Source organism: Clinocottus analis, unplaced genomic scaffold (genome assembly GCF_023055335.1).
Source record: "Clinocottus analis isolate CAN_PGR_092001 unplaced genomic scaffold, fCliAna1.0.p SCAF_11, whole genome shotgun sequence".
Classification (NCBI taxonomy): Eukaryota; Metazoa; Chordata; class Actinopteri; order Perciformes; family Cottidae; genus Clinocottus; species Clinocottus analis.
The window spans coordinates 16,340,199-16,360,889 of NW_027175832.1; the positions used below are offsets into that span (position 1 = coordinate 16,340,199).

Genomic DNA, 20,691 nt, shown 5'->3' on the forward strand with positions numbered 1-20,691 from the left:
TCGTACTAAAGTGGATGACGGAGTCCACAACCACGACCACATCGACAATGACAGTGGCAAACCATATTGGTGGTAGGACTTTCAAAGCAATAATACAAACACTGACAGCTGATCAAAATCCACCTGAATCCCCAGGGCATCACATCCGACACAGTGAAGCACGAGAATCTAAGTGGTGCTCCGTGTGGGAGTTTTTCTTAAGACACCACCACGCGGCCATTTCCCAGCAAATACAAAAGTAGAAGAAAAATAAATACAACATGCATTTCTTTTGCCAGTAAATTAGTTGAAACTGCTCCTGACATTTATAGAAAATACACAGTCAGCTTGTGTCGCTATCATCAAGTCTGATGACTGTAACAGCCCCAGCGCGTTGGAAACTAATGCGAGAGGGAACTTTGGAGCCGATTGCAAAGCTCTACAGGTTTCCTTTTCTTTATGTGCTGCCAAACTATTCATTCAGAGTTCCATTGTTATTTCTAAGATAACACAATTATGGCGTTGCTAAGCACTGTCATTATTATGGAAATGAGAATGGAAAGGTTAAAGTAAAGATTCCTCTCAATTGAGGGTATTTTCATATTATCAGTGCTTTTGTACTTCTTTGCCACCTTAATTTAGGTTGCCGAAAATATTAAGATAAGACATTAAATGAAGTTCTCAAACAACATTTGCACAGTGACTTCTTGACCATTAAAACACGAACGGATATTCAATTGGCATTCTTTCTCCAGCCTTAGAAATATTTGTATAAAAGGTTCAGTGGTTATCCTGAAGCAGTCGGAGAACATGCAGGTAGCAGTCTGACGTCACAATCTAGCCTTCAACACATTTCCTTGAGTGGATTCATGTGCGTTTCAAACAGTTGCAGGAACGTGGTTATTTTTCAGTGAGTTTTTATGATGTCCTATATATTTTCTACCAATTTCTGGTAGGATTAAACAGTAAAGTTTGGTACGGTAACAAGTGACTTCTCCACCCGTCTCTATTTAAAAGTGGTGCAGTAATAATGTCCTCCTACTGTCAATGGAGTTCAGCTGTAAGTTGAATACAACACTTTAAACCCATATGTGCATTTGACGTGAAATCAGGGTTATTCTTGAAAATGACTGAGTGACGAATCAGAGAAAACAGTAATGTTCATGCACAAACTGAAAGCAGTAATAACTAGCAACAATCCAATGTTGTCATCACTTGGGGTTCCTCAATTTCTTTATTTCTTTATCGCCTTGTTGAGCGCAAATCAAAGTCCAACCCTTTCTATTCAATCCCACACAACTGAGGAAAATGGATGCAGAGTAACTCAAAAACAAAACAAGAGACATACTGATGTCTTTCACACAGCGAAGGTCACGCTCTTTTCTCCCAACGCAGCACAATCACCGTCTTTGTTTCCTTTTTCAAAAGGGAAAGTTTTTGCTGTGCCGCAGCTCAGAGTACAACAGGCTTCTCCCGCTGAGACCTTGAAGAGAACAATATCATCTCCATTTTGCCAAATCAATATGTATTATTTTCAAAGATGAGCTGGCTGCTATCGACAGAGGTTTTTTGTTGTTGTCTCTTACAGATTTAATATGGTGCTTCATCCCTGCTCCTATTCTCTTGGGTTCCCTCATCAAGATGTCGGACGCCTCTACTCATATCATTGTGGGTGCTGCTGGGCTGCTGACAGAAAGGCAAAAGATAAACAAGTTGAAGGTCAGTCGCTCATGGTTGTATTGCCTGGCAGCAGCTCCTATCGTAGTACTTCCCAAAGACCCATCATGCACATGCCACATTATTGATTGCTTAAACATCCATCAGCATCAATAGAAACAGCACTACCCTTCACCTGAAACTTGTTTCTTTTCTTTTACCAGGCAGATTACCTTCCAAAACACACCAGTCAGCAGTCCAGCTCTCTCTCTCTCTCTCTCTCTCTCTCTCTCTCTCTCTCTCTGCAATAACTACATGTTTCTGTGACAGAGGGGCATGTTCATGCGTTTCAGGCGGTATGTTGTAACTTACTGTCGGTCCACGTGCCACAGGAGTCTCCGCTTGGCTACAGGTATTCTCTGGTTGCAAATTGCTGCCAAAAGTGAAACCATTCCCAGCTTTAAGTTTGGGCACACTTACCCGCAGCATTGAACTGTCGACGGTTTTTGAGGTTGGAGTGGAGTCTCATCCAGGACTGCCGTGTTAAAGAGATTCTGAATGTCACTGGGAAAATTGATGCTAAAATAAAGGTTCATTTTCAACGAAACAAAAAGAGATTGGGCTCCAACGTACTACGAGCCGTTTCTTCTGCCTCTTTGCTTTTTAGCCCTTGAAAAGATTAACGACGGTGTATTGAAACTTTTGTTTCGTAGTTTTGCCCTTCATTCATTTCAAGAATACCACCGTTGTACTCACAACGTTAATTGCTGTGATGAAACAAAAACAACAACAAGAGCAGTCAGTGAATCAAACCCCCCGGTCAGCCTGTTTACAACCTGTTGTCAAACGTGTGCAAAAGAGCCGACCCAATGTCCTCAGGTGCAGAGGACCAGCAGTTTGTGAAGTCTTGATGAAATGCCTTCAATCATTTAGTGGCTTGTCTTCGTCCGTTTTAACCATCTGACCGCAAGGAAACTGGCGTCATGTTCCCATATCGTAGTGGTAACCTCGGTGGATACGATTACATCCTCATTGATGCAAATTGTGGCTACACAAATAATAGTGTAAAGGGGTCTATTATATTTTCAAAACCCTGTAGATATGTGATATAGATTCAAAACAGGGACTCAATACAAACACAAATATGTAACCTCCTCATCTTGAAAGCAATATGTTCAGATTTGTTAAAAAAAACAAAACTAAATGACTTTGTCGAGAGATTATTAAAACGCAGATCCATTTACTTCTGGGTTCTTCCTATACTAGAGTGTTGCAGTACAGTGATTACAATCCCAACGTCTGGAGTTCATCTCATTATCACATGATCAAACAAACATTTCTCCATCAACACACAGTGCTTGTGCGTATTAATGAAATATGTCCCTCTGTAGACGAGGGAGCTTTTCATCAACATCAAAAGAGAATCTATTCATGATAAATAGCGCCACATGTTATTGGTACAAATGCATCATGGGACAGACTGCACTTTCCTCTGATTGTGTTGTCTACACACACACGCCTCATCTGGCATGCTGAAGCACAACACCATCACACTGATGAGATGCTGTGACTTGCAGAACTGAATGTGCTCGAGACACACACACACACACACACACACACACAGTCTCAAAAAACACGACAGTGCTGACAGGTTTGTCGAGAGATGAGAGGAAAAAAAAACCCAAGTGCTCTTCTAATAACGGAGAGAATTGAAAGTTACAGGATATCTCACTTATCCCCATCTTGCTTTGGAATCCCACTGCACGGCCATTAAGCGGAAACCACAATAAGTGGGAAGCATTTTGGGGCAATTTTCTCAACAATTACGACGAACACTATTTTTTCCCATTTCACTTTTGTGCTTTACGGCTCACCGCAGTACGTTTTACACAATGATCTTTTCCCAGCCAGTCATCTCTAACACTGCTGGCATTATTATAACCCATCTTCGGTGCAGTGCTCTTTTTCTTGTCAGTCGTCGGCTCAAAGTCTGAGTTTGAAAAAGCAGGGTGCAATGAAACAAAGCGACAGAGAGATAACTAGAAAGCGACGCTAGCGGTTATAGGAAAATACATTTGCAAGCGGGTTGCAGATAATTAAAATGTGTGTGGGTTGTTTATAAAGTCTCTCGCTTACAAAACATAGCGCAGAACTCTCAATGGAACATCCTCTGTTTTCACTTGTTCGGTTACATCTCACCGTCTCAAGCCGCCTACCTTACATGTGCGTGTGTCGTTGTCCACACTGTGTTCAGCCAGTAATACAATAAAACTGCACATTAAGATTGATTTCCTGGGCCCATACTGAAATCAGGTTGCCGGTGATGTCTCCTCGACAAAAACACTAACCGTTATCCAGACGAGATGCACTCAGAAAATGGAGTCGTTACATGCAGTACATATTATAAAGTCAATGACGAGGCGGACTCGGGCAGGATGGTATTGTTAATGGTTGTGCCGTTGCGATGACGCGGCGCGATTGTGAATTCAAGGGACTCAAACATCTGCATAAAGACATTAACCTGGCTCAACTTCTTCTGAAACACAATGCAACTTCATCTGGCGAAAACACCAAGATGTCCAATCAAATGCCGGGAGACTTTGCGAAGTGAAGGTCATTCTCTGCTGTTCTGCTCACGATTCTCACAACGGCGGAAAGAAGTAATCCTGGTTTTGTGGTGAAAAATCCCGTCTCATAATATCATAAGCCACTGTGCGGTGTTTTTGTCATGGATCTAAAACTCAATTTATTGTCTCACCCACACTCGGAAATTTATATCCCCTCCCCACCAACACAGACCCTCATGTTTGTATTTTTTAAAGCGTTTTTTTGTGTGCTTGTTTGCAATGCCATCCCTGAACCCATCAGCTATCTGTCTGATGACGGATAAGCCTCTTGGGGGAAAGGAGCTATATTTCTGGGGTTGTTGTGTGGGCCAAGATCTCCCTTTCTCTAATTATAAGCAAATTGAGATGCTGAGGTGCAGTTAGAGTCGAGTATAGATCTCAAGATCATTTCAAACCAATTGAAAGTGAGATTATCGTCAGACGATAGCCGGTGGGTTCTCAGATTGCTCTTGCCGATACGTTCCGCCTCTTTTGTTCTCCGCAGAGAACAAAAGCTCTGCCTTCTACCAACGCCTGCTAAAAAGTGATTAATCAATACCACATAGACTACTGTACAAAGTGAAACCAGAATGCTTCAGCTCGCCACATCTTGTTACGTTACCAGCATATTCTGTATTCATGAATGCATGATTTCAGATTCGTTGATAGAGAAATAACCCCCAATATGCCCTGCGAAATCATAAAATGATGACAGCTTTGGCGAACATAATCGTAGCCATCATCATTTTAAAGCCAGCGTTGTGTTCACTCTTTTTTAATCTGTGAGTCTCAATTCCACCCAAGCTTTGGGAAGTCCAATAAACAAACACAATGAAAGTAAAGAAGCAGATTTTTCCAGCTTGAAAAGTGACAAATGTTGGTTTACAGCACAAACAATCTTGCGTAATTTCATACTTCATTTAATATATTCTTTTCACCTGTCCATCGCACGGTTGACAAACACAACTCCACATTTTAGAGCCTATTCAAAAGACGTCATGGCGATGAACATCCAAAGTCCTCACACAAACCATCCAGTCAGCCTCTGGGTCTGAACCCGGACCCAATAAGCTGTGAGCAACGGCGCTAACAGCCAAACAGTGTGAGACGAGAGCCGAGCGCTGGAGGGGAACAGGAACCAGGAAAGAATGGGTTTGAATCAGAGTGACATTTCCAGGTCGTTTTAACGAAAGGCTCGTCGCGGTGGTGAGAGGGTTTCACACAGCTGTTTTCCGCGCTCTGAATTGCGAGGCCGTCACATTTAGCCGTTTGGCTCACAGCACAAGAGCAAAGTGTGAACAGCGGAGGGCCGCGGTCCAAATATCACAACACTGGCTCTGAATGGAGGGAAACGTTTGGAAAAAGGAGATGATTGAAGAATTTCAGGCAGCGTCTTCGCCAATCAGTCAGCTAATCGGTTCTTTTTGCCTTATAGTGAGCTCAAATGTATTTAGGTGATTCGTTGTTTTTCAAGATTTCTTTCATGCTGGATACATTATTCAGTAAAAACTTCACATCCCTTGTAAACATAGGATTAGTTTATAAAATTGTACGAGTGTTATTCGACTGACAAAAACCTCAACATGTTATTAAGGTGAGTTTTTGGACACACCTTCAAACATTCACACAGACAGTGTAAACAAGGGATAATTGCAGAGCTATTAAATTATAGTGCAAAGAAGCTCATCCCTCCCAGAAAAAAAAGCCTGTGGTAATCATCAAATAACATATTGAGTCAAAGGCCTGTAATAACATGTTCTTAATATCTATTTATACAACTTGATGCAGCTGGGACCTGACCGAGAATCCTGGAAGCACATAAAAAAAACACACAAATGCATAAGAAAACACGAATGTGTTTATTTCCACAATCTCTCATTGAGCATTTCTTTCATCTGATTTTCTGATCCCTAACCCAGTTTTTTTTTTTCAATTAATGTTAAATTCTTTAAATTAAGGTTATGCGGCGTTTCATGTATCATGTCGCATCATCCTCAGTGCAATCTGCCAGGATGAAGCAGCTGATGAAGACACAGAGAGGGTTACATTGATCTCATGTTGACATGCGATATTGTGTATATTTACACTTTCTGCACTGAGTGTGTGCCTTTACATTCGAGCCTGCCTCAGAAAAGCTCCTCTCTACACTAAATATTGGTTTGGAGTGTACTTGTACTGTTTACTCTTGGGGGCCGTGCGCAGTGTTGTGTATTTATTTATTTTGCTTGCTGCAGCTCCTGTTGCCCTTTTGGGACGACGTAAAGTTATCGCAAACTTCAAGTAAAGAAGCGAGACAAAACTCGGTAAAGCAACGCAACAGCCCCACGTACTGTATCATGTAGTGGTTTAATGTGTGAGTCGGGACCATATTTGTGCTTTCTCTTGCTGTCTATTGCGCTTTCAGTAGCTCGCAGTTAATGGACGCTCGATTGAAGGGAGAGCGGAGGCGAGAAAGGGAGGTTCAATTATGCATCACTAAAATGCTGGATGTCAAATTGCTGTGGTAACATGCCTGAAATGATGTTTGTGCACCTTATTCAACGAAGTCCATCACGAATGTTTTGCACTTTTATTGCGAGGAGCATTAGCACTTGTGTGAAACAAATGTGTGTGACAGGTTTTCTGCGATTCATCATTGTTGTGAGGTTAATCAGCTGCTTAATTGAGTTCAGGCTATTTCTTGATTTTTAATTTGAAAGATAATGCAATTTGGCAAAAGGAACACATGAATAATACCAACAGCTATTCTTCCTCTGTTCATTAAGTAATCACATTATGGTGAACAGATTGCACTCTTAATGAGGAACAGTACTTTGACTGTTGACATTTTGAGTGAACACCGACAGACTTAATTTATAGTTTGGTTATTTGATCTCAAAGGTGGGGCCTCATTATTATTATTAGTGATAGTGATCATACATAGAATTAGTAATTTGATTAATGTCAGTCAATTAGTTCATACATTTAATATGTAGTATTAGTATGATGCGGTAAATGTTTATTGATGACCATGAATGGCTTAATTCATTTTAGACACGGTGTACGCTTACTGCACATGTCTACATTAAACTGCAAAGTGTCTGTGCGGTTTAAGGTTTACTGCAGGTTTAAAAAAAGAAAGAAAGTCCGGTAGCCATTTTAGGAGTTTTGAATTTAAAAAGGTCACACTGTTTTTTTTTATCTTACTACGATTCACAGCAGGTGCTGTTAATGGACACGGGAACCTAAAGTGATGTCGACAACCCACCTTTTGCTACTTCAAGCCGAAGAGCAGTTTGCAGCTAAATCTATAATTCATTGCAGCGCAGACTCGCAAATTCACATAAAGCATTTTGCACCTGGGACCCGATGGGGTCTAAGGGTACGGAGTGAATAAGAACATTATTTTACTGTACGCTTTGTCTACAAAACAGTCACAACGCTCCGGCAAACACTGAAACATAAAGTTGAAGAGGGGGCAAAGAGGAGGAAAGAAACAGAGTTGTTACTCATCAGATCAATATCTTATTGTTCATGGGCGACTGCACAAAAACTCCCTCGTGCCATTTTCTCCTCTCTTTTTTTTTTACATTTCTAGTAGCTGAAGCTAGAACATGAATTAACCATACACGGGCTAGCGTGGTGATGCAAGCGAAAGAGAGAGAAATAAACACTGACAGAGGGAGCAAAAACTAAACTCTGGCACCGCTTTTTCTATATTCTAAGAGGTGTACGTCTAAACATCTCACACAGGCCTGCACCTTTTCCAAGTAGATAAGAAAATAATGAATGTTTTCATTGAAAAGCTCTTGTTCTGTCTATCAGCAGAATAAAAAATAGCTTTTTTAACAACAAAAGATAAAGAGTACCGGTACCGTGGATTGAATATTCTATGCTGGTGCCTGGATTTCTAAAAAACACCATTATATCAAACTGAGAATCGTTACCAGATGCACAAATAAGACAAAAGATAGACACGTCTCGCTTCGCTATCTTGTCACTTATTTCATGCACCATGGCAGTGTGACGTCCTTCTCGTCTCTTCTTCAGGCTTCTTCACGTAAACTGTTGTTAATAATCTGATCTGGAGATGTCTGGAAACGCGGGTTTCGGAATTGCACTTCTGCAAAGTCAATGACTGATTCTCAAATGACTTGTATTATGATAATATCCTCACATGGTGCCATGAATTTACAAAACTCAAAGTCTGAAGGCCTTAACACGCTTGGGGCAAACCATAAAACATACATTTCACATTTCCGTAGTTTATCTTTCGAAGCTATTCACATGGGTAGCGGGGCAAATTTATATAATAGATTTGAGATAGATGATAGATTTTGACCCAGAGCAGCATCTGGCAGTTGTTGCTCAGCCTGCTACTGTATGCTAGTGTATGGAGTTTTCTTTAAATGTGAGTTCCCTCTCGTAAACAACTAGTCCAGGGCTTTTATTGTAAAAGGTTAGAACATAAGGACTGCATGTTGGCGCTGCCTTCCTCAAGGTTAATATTGAATATGTCCGTTCCGCACGTTGTGCTTGGTTGGTGCTTACAAGGCTTTTACACAACTGGCGGCTGGATGAGCACAATGATGCACAAATACTTGCATGCAAATATTATAGTTCTCTGGCTTTTACTGTGAAAGGTAAGAACAGAAGGAGTGGATCTGGTCTGCGCTGCCTTCATCGAGGCTGAAAGGACATAAGTAGGTTTGGTACGTCACTTTTTCACTCTGTAATATTCATGTTATTGGTGAAAGGGCTCGTGACAGTTCCAAAAAATATATTTTGAAGCGCACATTTTGGAATTGTTTGACGAAAGAAACGCCACCAGTGTGTAAATGCCTTTAGACTTACATTTGGTGCAATATAATGGTGGAACAAAGTTAAAATCAATGAACATACATTTGAAATTGAACGTAAAGACTATTCATTCAGTGTCTGATAAATACCGCAAATGATTGTACGCTGCAGCTCCAACTGATGAAAGCCTCAGTCAAACGACAGCAGTTTGTTAATCTTTATTTCAGCACCGCCATAATGTAGTAAAGCGCGCTCATCGATCCATCATGACGACACTGATCAGATGGTAACCGCCTCAACAAAGTTGGCTTTTAAATCTGAACTCGAAAAACTAAAAGAAGGCAAAAAAATAAGAAATGCAAAAGCAGTTACAGATTATGGATAGTGTCAATTGTTCGTTGGTGCTTCCAAAATGAACCACGTGTTCCTCCTTAATGTGACCATCACCAAAGAGACCAAACAAACGCAGACAGAAAGCAGCGCTTAATCCATCCTGATCCTCTGGTGTCCAGCCAGACAGCCGGTCAGCAGGAGCTGAAGTGCAGACACGAATGAGAAAAATACGCTGTGTGATGGCGGGCTGGAGCCCTCCTCCCTTCACAACACAGCCTGAGACTCCTGACGGATGCAGAGGAGTTACTGAACCAACACAATGCGCGTACGAGGGGTTGGAGGGGCGGCGGGAGGAGAAAGGGTGTAGCGGGTCATATCTGGGTGGATTAGTGGAGCAGGCGGCGCAGCAGAAGCTTAAAGTGTTGTGTGAGTTGAAACCAGATGTCAGTAGGTTGCCTTTTATCCCGCTTTCCTTTTTGTCCTCTCAAATCTCTGCTGGTGTAAAAAGAAAAAAAAAGAAAAAATGCCACGGACACAGAGATTCAATTTTTCTTTTAAGGCTACTTTCAAAAAGCATATCAGATTGTTATAGAATAACAGCGTATTTCTCCTTTCAGAATATTCACATTGTGTTTACTGCTTTGAGTTGTGTACTCTGGCGGAGAGACTTCAGGGAAGGACCAAACATATCTGCTGCCAACAGATCTCAAGTGGTGGAAAGTGTACATTCACTCAAGGACTCTAATTGACTACAATTTTAAAGTACTTGGTCAGACATCTCAAAAACATTTCATTCTTCAGTATTTCAGATTTGAATAACTGCTCCAGGCCCAGAGAGGTGAAAGTATCCAATATAAATTAAAAAAAAAAGACAAAAATACAAAATACAAATGTTTAAAGCATAATGTAATTTTCTCTCCAATAAAGAATTTGCTCTTGGATTTGTCCAGACCAACAGCTTGATGTAAAGTAAAACAAGCGAACACATAAAGCGTCAATATAACACTCTGATTATGTCATATAATTTCACTGAGGAACTTCTACTTTATTTTACTGATAATCTTTCCGCAGTATAAATTATAATGCAGCATTTGGTGCATCTACTGGTGCTTTTTCTTCAGTAACAATATACTTCTTCCACCACAGTAGACAAGAAATGGCAGAATATTATGTGACTTTTACCTTGCAGACTTCCCCGATAGACGTTATAAATCAATATTGATATCCAGCTTTGGATCGACCGTAAACTCCCATAAAAAGCATAACGGCAGATGGTTCTTCTTTTTTCCCCATCACTTCTGTCACTCAGCTCGCTCCCCCCCTCGTTCTGACGGGCGTTTATGTTTGTTCCATATCTCTCTCTCTCTCTGGGCTTTTCTCCAGTTTACACGATGAGCTGGTGGCCAACAAAACAAACATTGGCCAGAGGAAACGGAGCAGCAGGGCAGAACAGCAAGGTTGCTATATAACTTTCTGCATGATCCCTCTGCAACGCCTACTCACCGTACCTCAACAGCAACACAACTTCCCAGTGATCGCTGCGTAAAAATGTCCAGTCGAGACCAGCCTTCAACCTGAAGCAAAGTTCACATGAAGTCAGCTTGTTTCTAGAGTTAACGATGAGCAGTTTGTGTAGCCCGGACCTGTAACCTTATTGGTAAATTATTGTTATTATGTAATTCCCTGACAAAAGAGCGCCTGGAGCCTAAACGATGCACAGAAAATTATTAGCAACTATTTTATTATCAGAATGCTTATCTAAGTCTTTAAAGCAAAAATGCCAAACAATCGATTCAGCTTCTCGAATGTGTGGATTAAAAGCTTTTCTTTGTTTCAATTTAATATATTTGGCTTATGGGCTTGTGTAAAACAAGACACTTGAAGACCACAAGTGTGGCTGAGGGAAATTGCAGCAAGCACCTTCCCTGATGATCAGACAATTGATCGACCTGACAATTGATTGAATATCAAGAAAGTAGTCCCATCCCGAAGTTGCCTTGTTTAAGGTGTGGAAGATGACATCCATACCATATTCTTCTTTCGCAACCTTCGCTAACCAAGTATGAAACCTCCGTCACGTGCAAACAAGAATGACATGAATGAAATAATTAAAGATGTGGCTGAAAGCCCAAAACGAAGATGTACAAGTCAACCAGAAATATGTGTTTTTAATGCTGAGAATGCTCAAGGTCTTGTTTCTTTTATTATTATAATGTATAAATTATCATTATATTCTAAGAAGCATTTCTCTCCACCATACTGTCTACATGGAGCAGCTGGATATTGCTTGGAAACTGTCCAGGCCTCAAGCCAGTTTGAAAATATGATATATGGTGATGATGGGAGGACCTGGGCTCTCTCTCTTTTTTCTTTTTTTTTTTTATCTCCAAGGTGCATTTATTTCTCCAAAACGACTGTTTTCACTATAAGGACATGCCATCCATTACCTGTTAGCAAGGATGAGATGACCCCTCTCCAGTGGCTTTGTGCTAAAAGGTACCAGACTTCCACTCATTTAACATTCGAGCGAGCGAGGTAGAAAATTGCTCGGCGCTCTCCTCGCGGAAAGTGGTGCCAGGTGTAAAGCTTTAATTGCCCATCAGGATTTCTTGTCATCAAAATACCACCGCCGTCGCTCTAATGCGGCCGCTCTCATTCTGCCTGCTCTCAATCTGCCTGCTTGTCCGTCCGGTTTGTCGTCGCCCTCTGTCGCGGCCCAGCAGTTTGAGTATCTGTGTGTCCTGTCCTGACCTCTCGAAAGGAAATCCAGGTACATCACTGGAGGATTCGATCAAAATCAACAGCAAGCAACACACAACTACAAAATGAGAGGATAATTGGATAGATTTCAAGATATGGGCCTGCATAGGTTTGAATGTGTTTTTGATGTATTTTTTTTTAGCCTTGAGGTAATTATTTGTTTCGCGTTTGGGGTGAAGCTTATATAGATTCAAACTAATCTAATGTGTGATCATCTGGCGTCAACTTTGCACTTTTACGATGATAAAGACAACTGTGCTTTTCAGGCTACCCAAGAGTTCAGACTATTCAAGATGAAGCATTTGTTCAGCGCTCAATTCAAACTATAATCCTGTTACAGCAGAAATGCTTAGATGTGGAGTTACATTAATTGCACAATGATAATATGAGATAATCAACTGCTCAATAGAAAATAAAAAAGATGTCCTTCCTTACCAATTACTCTAAAATGGCATTTCAATCAAGAGAAATTAAAGTTGTTTCTTGTTTTCTTCCCTTCAGCAGTAGCTGATAAGTCAGTCCTTTTTGGAAACAGTCAGTAAGCGTTGTAAAGAGGAGCACTCTCGGCAGTCATACAGTCAGTACTTGTACTAGAAGTAAAGTAGATGCCTCCAGCTGTGGTATTTATATCTTTGGGTCAGTTCAAAATCATCCGAAATCAGGAGGCAGAAATTAACCCCACTACACAGTGTGAGAGAATGTATCTGGTTTTAAGAATCTCAACGAGTTCAAATGCATTTAAAAATACACAGAGGAGTAATTTCCACTTCAAAAACCGCCCTCTCTGAACCTCTAAATCATAGAGTGGAATACATTTTGAGCCAGGCAGTGGATCAGTATCTGTTTGAAGTGTGTAGGTGAAAGAGTTACTGCCGTTGCTGTCAACTGTAAAATCAGATTACCTCGAGGTGTGACACTACATGAAAGACTTTTGTGGCTAATAAAACAACACAAGATGCCGTCTGGAGCAGCTTGCTTAATGACTCGACTGTCCTTCAGCAGGAGGATTGAACCTCCTGCGCCTACCGTCTCCGTTGCAAAACGGTCCAGGATTTTCTGGATAAGGGACAAGAGCAAGACGAGCATTGTCTCCAAACTGCTGTGTTTTAGGTCTTCATTTCAACGTGAGAGGCCGGGCATTTTCAGTCTTTAAAAAGGAGCTAACAGAATCAGTAATGTTGGCGTTTTGTTAACGTTGTACGACGTCGCTGGCTCCGTACAAATGCAAAAACGTTGACATTCAAATGTATCTTTGGTTTGCAGAAATGTACAATGACATCATTTTTCCCTGGCGTGAAACACCTAGATATTTAGTTTTGAAAGGGACTAAATAAATATATTCAGATTGATCAGAGACAAGTGGGGAAAGAGAAATGAAACGAATGTAACACCAATTTTGTACATTAATACAAAAAAAATGACATGGTGAGACCCCAGAAGGCCAAACTACCTTGAGATTAAACTGAAGACAAAATCCAGGAACACAGTCGTGTAGCAGTGATGGACTGCTCGCTCATTCTTAAAGAAATAAAAGGAAAAGAAATGTTAGGCTAAAAAAAATACTCTTCAATGTTGAGCCCGCTCTAAGAGCTCCACATAAACCTTACCCTCACTAACAGCTTTGCTTTTCAGGTTAGAAAGATAAAAGATGCTGAGCGACCACATGCAAGTTTGTGTGTGTGTGTGTGTGTGTGTGTGTGTGTGTGTGTGTGTGTGTGTGCAGAGCACAGCACAGCAAGGCAGGCGGAACTGAAGGTGGGCTCAACAGAGGGAGTGATTAAGGTGTTGTGCGAGGCCCACAGGGGAGAGAAAGGGCAGAAGGGAGAGCTCATTACTTATAATGTAGAAGGAGAAGAACTCTCACCAATCGCAGCATGAAAGACTCACACACTCTCACGGCGCTGCTTAGAAAATCAGGCTCCTTTTGCTTCCACTGAACTGAAAGTAAATATGTTGCCGATTTTCACTGCAGATGGGGTTTTGTCAGAAGACACGGTCAATGAAGACCAGTTAGGGACGAGAGGAGGGGAGGTCTGCCTGCAGGGTTTAGGCCCCTGCGCATTGGCTTGTTCTCAATTTCTACATGCAGGATCAGACTTTACACACCTTATTGATGCACTGACGAGCTGATATCTAGTTCAGGGGCTAACTCTTGTCCCACAGTGTTTTAGGTTTGCAACAAGATATTCCTCAAGCCTTTTATATGGCCTGTAGTATAGTTTATCATAAAAGAGAAGGTCTTTCAAACTAACAGTTATTGATATTTTTGCACATTAACTACTTTGTATGCCATCTCAAAGCAGAAATTCACATTTTAAGATTTTGACCGTCAATGGAAGGAAAAATCCCAAAGGAAGAGATCCTGGCAGTGATGAAATTATTAGTCAATTGTTCAGTTAATCTCCAGGTGATGTATAATTACTAACAAGTTAGTTAGCTGGTTACTGTTTTTCAAACCTGAGGGTTTTCAGCTTTACTTTGTTTTATACCACTGAATATCTTCAGGCTTTGGATTGGTGTTGTTATCACTTTGACGTCTGGGAAATTGTTATATTCTCTCGACAATGAATCGATTATGTTGAGGAGTAGACTCATTATTATCTGGCTGGTAGAAGGCTTATCAGCTAACTCAAAGACGCAGGTGTATAATGCCGCATTCATGTCCTATCAGGTTATGGAAATTATGAGTTTCTGACATAACAATATCATTCAACCCTCCAATTTGTAATTACTGTGAAATTTGTCTGGGAGCTCCTCTTGGAACCGACTAGTTGCTTACTAATGAAAACAATATCAATATGGACGCCTCACGTCGGCCAAAGAAACAAAGCTCAATTTAATCTAACCCAAATTTAATTGTGTTATATTGTGAAAGCACGGCCCTTAATCTGTCACATGACAAACTCTGTGAACTCTTGTGACCTGGTCCGCACAGCAACATGAGAATCCTTCCCGTCTTTGCGTCTAAATAGACTGGGAGAAAACCCACACCTGTTTACCGACATAACTGTTTTTTTGTTGTTTTTTTCCGTTTCGGAGTCACCGCAAAGACCCAAACATGAGCAAGACGTCGGACTTTGACGTACGCCATTGAGCTCATGTGGGTGCTTGTGTTACTTTACAGTATTCAATATCTGCTGCGTATCCCGACCTGGTTGATGATGTAGATGCCGTAGTCAATCCTCTGCCGTCTCAGGATCGGGTGGATGTAGTGGAGCCAGTACTTCAGGTGATTCTCTCTGTGACGGAACGGGATGATGATGGCCACCTGAACAACAGGGGTACGTTTAGGTTGGTAATTTGGTCGCACGATAACACATTTTCAACATTTGTATCAGTCGGAAAACCATTCAAACGCGCACAACTAAATCAATGCTGGGAAGTAAAACAAGACACACGTTGAATTATTCATGGTGCATTATGGGAAACCTTTCTGTAAACATGGACAAAGACTAGGAAACAGTCTATGAGAGTGTTTTGAGTAATTATGCATAACTATGCTTTGTTTTATCCAACAATACACTGTTCTGTGCCAGAAAAGCGTTTCATGTCACATTGTACATAAAGTTGGTTCTCATTTATTATGAATGAAGCAGTTCAAGGAAGTAGCTCTCAATGGCATTGCAGATTTGAGACAGATTTGAGACTGTCCTCTATCTCTGAGCTTTAAGTGAGTCGTTCTCAGCTGTCCCCACAGTCCAAGGTTGAACTGTAATTTAGCGTGTAAGCATGGCGATTCTGCACACAGATGCAGACTGACAGCAAACTGACCTTGCTTTCTGTGTAGTTAAGCATCACGATGGGTGATTGGTGTCTTTTTTTACTGCTAAAGGAGGCGCCCTGACCTCAGAGAAGTATTGTGTGGTGGAGAAAGACAAATAACAATTAAATGGACCAATATACAGAATAGGACTCGGACTAAATGTGATCCCATCTCCTGTGAAAGAAAGTGCTGCTGTACAGACGTCTGGTTTGCTCTTGTAATCTAATTTAATGACCATGGAAGAAAAAAAAAATGGATCAAAATGAAAAGAAAAATCCTATGAAACTCAAACAGGAAGTCAACATTTAAACCTTATTAACACGTTCATACTTTTGACCTATTATCTTAATAATACATTTAATAGTTAATTCATAATGTTTTACTATTTCATAATTTTGCCTTACTGGATCATCACTCTGACTCACCGACAGTATTCAGATTTTGACAATGCAGACATTCTTGTCATTTCGTAGTGATATTTTATATACTGACAAAAATGGGGTCCCATAATAAATTGTGAAAGTATACGTACTTAATTTAAAGCATGTCAAATACATACACACAAACACAACATTTAATAATCTAATAATGCATTCATAATTTTGACTTACTGGACCATTACTCATCCACACTATTTAGATTTTGATGCATAAAATTGATGCATTTCATTTATATATATTTATATACATGTGTATATATATATTTTTATATACTGAGAATTTAAAGCACGTGAAATATACGCACGCACACACACACACACACACACACACACACACACACACACCTTCCATCGAGGCCGACAGTCAGGCGGCGTGTAGCGGCCTCCGTCCGTCACGTTCGGGTTCTCTCTCTGCACTCGTTCCATCGTCATCTGGGAGCTGAACTCGATCAACAAACGCCCCACTGAGGAAACAAGGAAAGATGGAAGTGTTAGCGGGATGAAGAGCAGAACAGAGAAGGAGGAAGATAAAGTGAAGAGAAAAAAAAGATAAGAGAGGGAACGAGGGACGCAGGGAGTGAGGGACAGAGGAGAGAGCTTTTAGCTTCAAAGCAATACTGTACGTGTATCAAAGCAACTTGTGGAGATATGAAGGTTTCAAGGGATACACTCTGCATAATGCAGCATTTAATAAGATGCACAGGCTTTGGAAAACATATATACCTACAAAATAAACAAAGACTTTGAAGTCAGTCAGTGTAAACACAACGAGAAAGGTAATTGCGCTGCTCCGTGACGAAGCCACACCATATGTTATATCCTCACAAATCTATCCATCGCTCCTCTGAGTGCTGACGGATCAAATGTTAGCAACGCGTGCGCGTCTGCGTGCACGAGATTGCGAGTTCCGACTAATTTGAAAAGAAGGGTTGGCTTTAAATCTCTGGGCGGCACAATAAATACAGCCCCTCGTTCAGGGAGCCAGGATCATTAAAATATATAAGCAAGATTTGCAGTTTGGACTCCAACCAAACTTCTGCAACCAAAACTCTCAATTTAACAAAACACTGGGAGCATTCCTTCTGGGACAAGACGTCACTCGTCAGTGCACATTTGGAGTCAACGTCAGAGACAGAAAAATCATTTGCAAGAACATAAACAAATTACGTAGGATGTTTTCACTCAAAATGTTGAGTGTCATTTGATCAGCAATGCTTTTACATACCTTTAAAGAAGATGCTTGAGTACAATCTGTGTTAGTTGTAATTGTGTGTAATTAATCACAGGATAAATCACATAATAGATATGTTTGACATACTTTATCATCCTGTTTTCAAGCAAACACTGCCAATATAAATGCCATATATATATATATATATATATATATATATATATATATATATATATATATATATATATATATATATATATATATACACACACATGGCAATGATCTGTAATTTTCTTCCTGTAAAAAGATTAAAACCAGTGATTAATATATCCTTATAACAAATGGTCTGCCAAATAGATGAAATTGTGTATTGGGTGATGTTCTATAGTTTATTTTGCACGCACGCACAAATTAACACTCTTTGAATGCAATCAGAAGACGTGAAAAAGCCTTTGCTCGTTAAACCAGTAAAAAAAGACAACCGCGACTGCCATTTTAAAGACACGTTAACGGCTTATAAAAAGGTTTTAGGACTCATTCCTGCATCCCTCTATTAAGAGATGCACCAACACATTGTTCATTTGGTTATTTCCATGAGATGTGTTTGAATAAGAAAACTATTAAACTCATCGAATATTCATTTCAAAGACATTTGGATCATCGCAGCCCTCAGAGCCACAGATAATGCCCGTCTTATGTTGCATGATATCTGCATGATTGCACCGTATGAGAGCACTGCACTGCAGAGAAGAGGGAGGCCACTCCAAGTCCACGACTTAATAATCCACTTAGCATTGACGTATGCGCTTTGTGTCGAGAGGTCCCCTCCAATCGACGCGGCGCAGACGAGGGGCATGATCGATGGCAACAAGGTTACATGTTCATAACACACTTCTTTATCACCCACAAGAATTGAATGCAAATACTCCCGACGGCCTTTCCCCCCTCCCCCGACCACTTCTGAAACCAGCCTCCATCCTCTCCACTCTCAAGCTTCGGCTTTCCTCGTCCTCTCTCACACTAATGAGACAATAAGTGGAACATAGTGTTTTCATCTGGCCTCAGAATAATGTTAGTTACCGTTCTGATGGCAAAAATCAAGACACAACAACGGAAAATACAGCCACAGAAAGATGCTATTTTTAGATCAGATGTTGTGTTGTTGTTTTTTGACACTACAAATATTTCATTAACCAATGCAGTTGCCTTTGAACAGCAGTTTAAGAGTGCAGTAATGCCGTCTGCAAAAGAAAACCACATATTATATAAATTAACAAATAACCCACTTCAGAGACCTATACCATGCATTATTTAGGTCAAGTCTTATCCATTGTGAGGCAATGAGAGCATTGTGCATGGTGTTTCTGCACAAGACGAGGCTCCCTGACTCCCTTGCCGTATACAGTGTTTTTTTTTTCTGGAATGATCACAGTGTGCATTTACTGCTCGAGCAGAAACACTTGAGGGTTAAAAACCAGCTTTCTATCAAGTCTCCATCCAAACATTATGCAGCAACATGACTGCATATCCATCAAATATGCGGCCCAAGTGTGAAGAAAACCAATAACCAGGCAGTGTTCGAGGCACAGAATATTTAATGGTCCAGTGTTTTTGAATTGGTTTGGAGTATTCAAGTGCCGTCGAAGAGCACCGGCGTCCAATATTTGAATGGAGCTCAACTCGCATGTATGTTGTTGTTTTGGGTCAAAAGGATGGTGACAGGTCAAAAGGTCAGCGAGTTCAAAAGGTGAGGTGACGTGAGACGAGGAAGCTTTTAAGCTGAACACTGACATCATCCTGTTTTACTCAGACACAGAAGACATGAATAATACAAAGTGTGTGAGTGTGTGTGTGCACGTGTATGTGTGTGTGTGTGTGTGTAAAGAGAGATGTGCATGTAAGAAAGAAAGGGAGACTGTGGGTTTGATGATGATGTTGGTAGAGGACGAAGTGATAAATGAGAGCTAAAGTGTGGTAGGTTGATAGCTGTGCAATTATCTCACATGCACGCACCCACACAAACGCATGCACACACACACACACACGTAATATATCTCATGCTTATCTATGTGGTGATATTACAGTAATACATTATAATCATGCTGCTTGATCGCTCTATCTGGGACACCCGCTGCACTTTGGGGGATACATCACTGCTTTGTCTGCAAATATACTCACATACACTCACACACACACACACACACACACACACACACACTGTGTATACACCACTCCCCACTTACCCACACCCACACACGCAATACTAATGGACAAAACTCTGAGCAATTAGGTTAGTGGCTAATGTACCAACACAATTCACTGAGAGCAAACCTGAGGCAGTAAGCACTGTAAACACACTCACACACAAATACACAGCGGCGAGGCCTATTCGAGGCTGTGATTCAGCCCGGGTCAAATTTAATACCAAGGAAACAGAAGACGGAATAAAAAGGAAGTGTCCAGAGTTTTGTTGGTTTAGAGGGTTTTGTCTGACTCGGCATCCATCCACAGATCGTACTGCTTTCAGTTTCTCTCTCTCTTCCCGTCTGAGATCGTTTGATTTGTTCTGCCCTTCTCGCCACATCATTCATGTATCAAAGCTGAAAGATCACTGAAATATTGAAGACAACATTCACCCCTCGACTGACTTCCCACCAGGCCAGTAATTCTGAAAGTGGGATCCGTGTGTCGAGGTTTGAACCGCTCCACCTGGTCCCGGGTCAGAGAGACGTGACCCAAATAAACAGAAAGCAAGCCCAGGACCAAACTGTATTCAGTCTAACCGGCGTTGGGTCATTCTGTTGCAGCAGGTATCGAGCCTGTGCGTCTACTGTTTCACTGCGGGGGAATTTTATTTAGGTTTTTTTTTTTTTTTTTCCCGGTGAGACCGAGTGGGAAGTGGTGGAGCTTCATGCTGCCACTGCTGATGTTCTCTCTCTATTTGGGTTCAAGTTTAAGTCAACCTCTTTTTGGATCGAGTCTCCTCAGGTGCCTTTTGAATAGATACGCATCTGTTTAGTAAGTTTAGGTTGTCCGATGTACAATGTTTTATCAGACAAATCGAAGAAAACCGTCCACAGAATATATTGTAGAGCTGAAACTTTTGAATACTTCTACAGTTATATATCTACGGACTGTGTTTTTTTTCAATTCATCATATGATCAACACATTTTGATTCAAATAGTCAATACTCTTTTTGTGCCA

At 40.9% G+C, this 20,691-nt stretch overlaps 1 protein-coding gene across 1 annotated transcript in view; it reads right to left on the minus strand.

Moving 5' to 3' along the window:
* Positions 1-20,691, minus strand: part of b4galt2 (UDP-Gal:betaGlcNAc beta 1,4- galactosyltransferase, polypeptide 2) — a 138,600-nt gene that overhangs the window by 56,357 nt on the left and 61,552 nt on the right. Inside the window, exons 4-5 of the mRNA XM_068603189.1 lie at positions 16,661-16,779; positions 15,265-15,381 (exon numbers count right to left, since the gene is read on the minus strand). Of these exons, the coding sequence (XP_068459290.1) occupies positions 15,265-15,381; positions 16,661-16,779 (236 nt within the window). The remainder of the gene's footprint in view (positions 1-15,264; positions 15,382-16,660; positions 16,780-20,691) is intronic.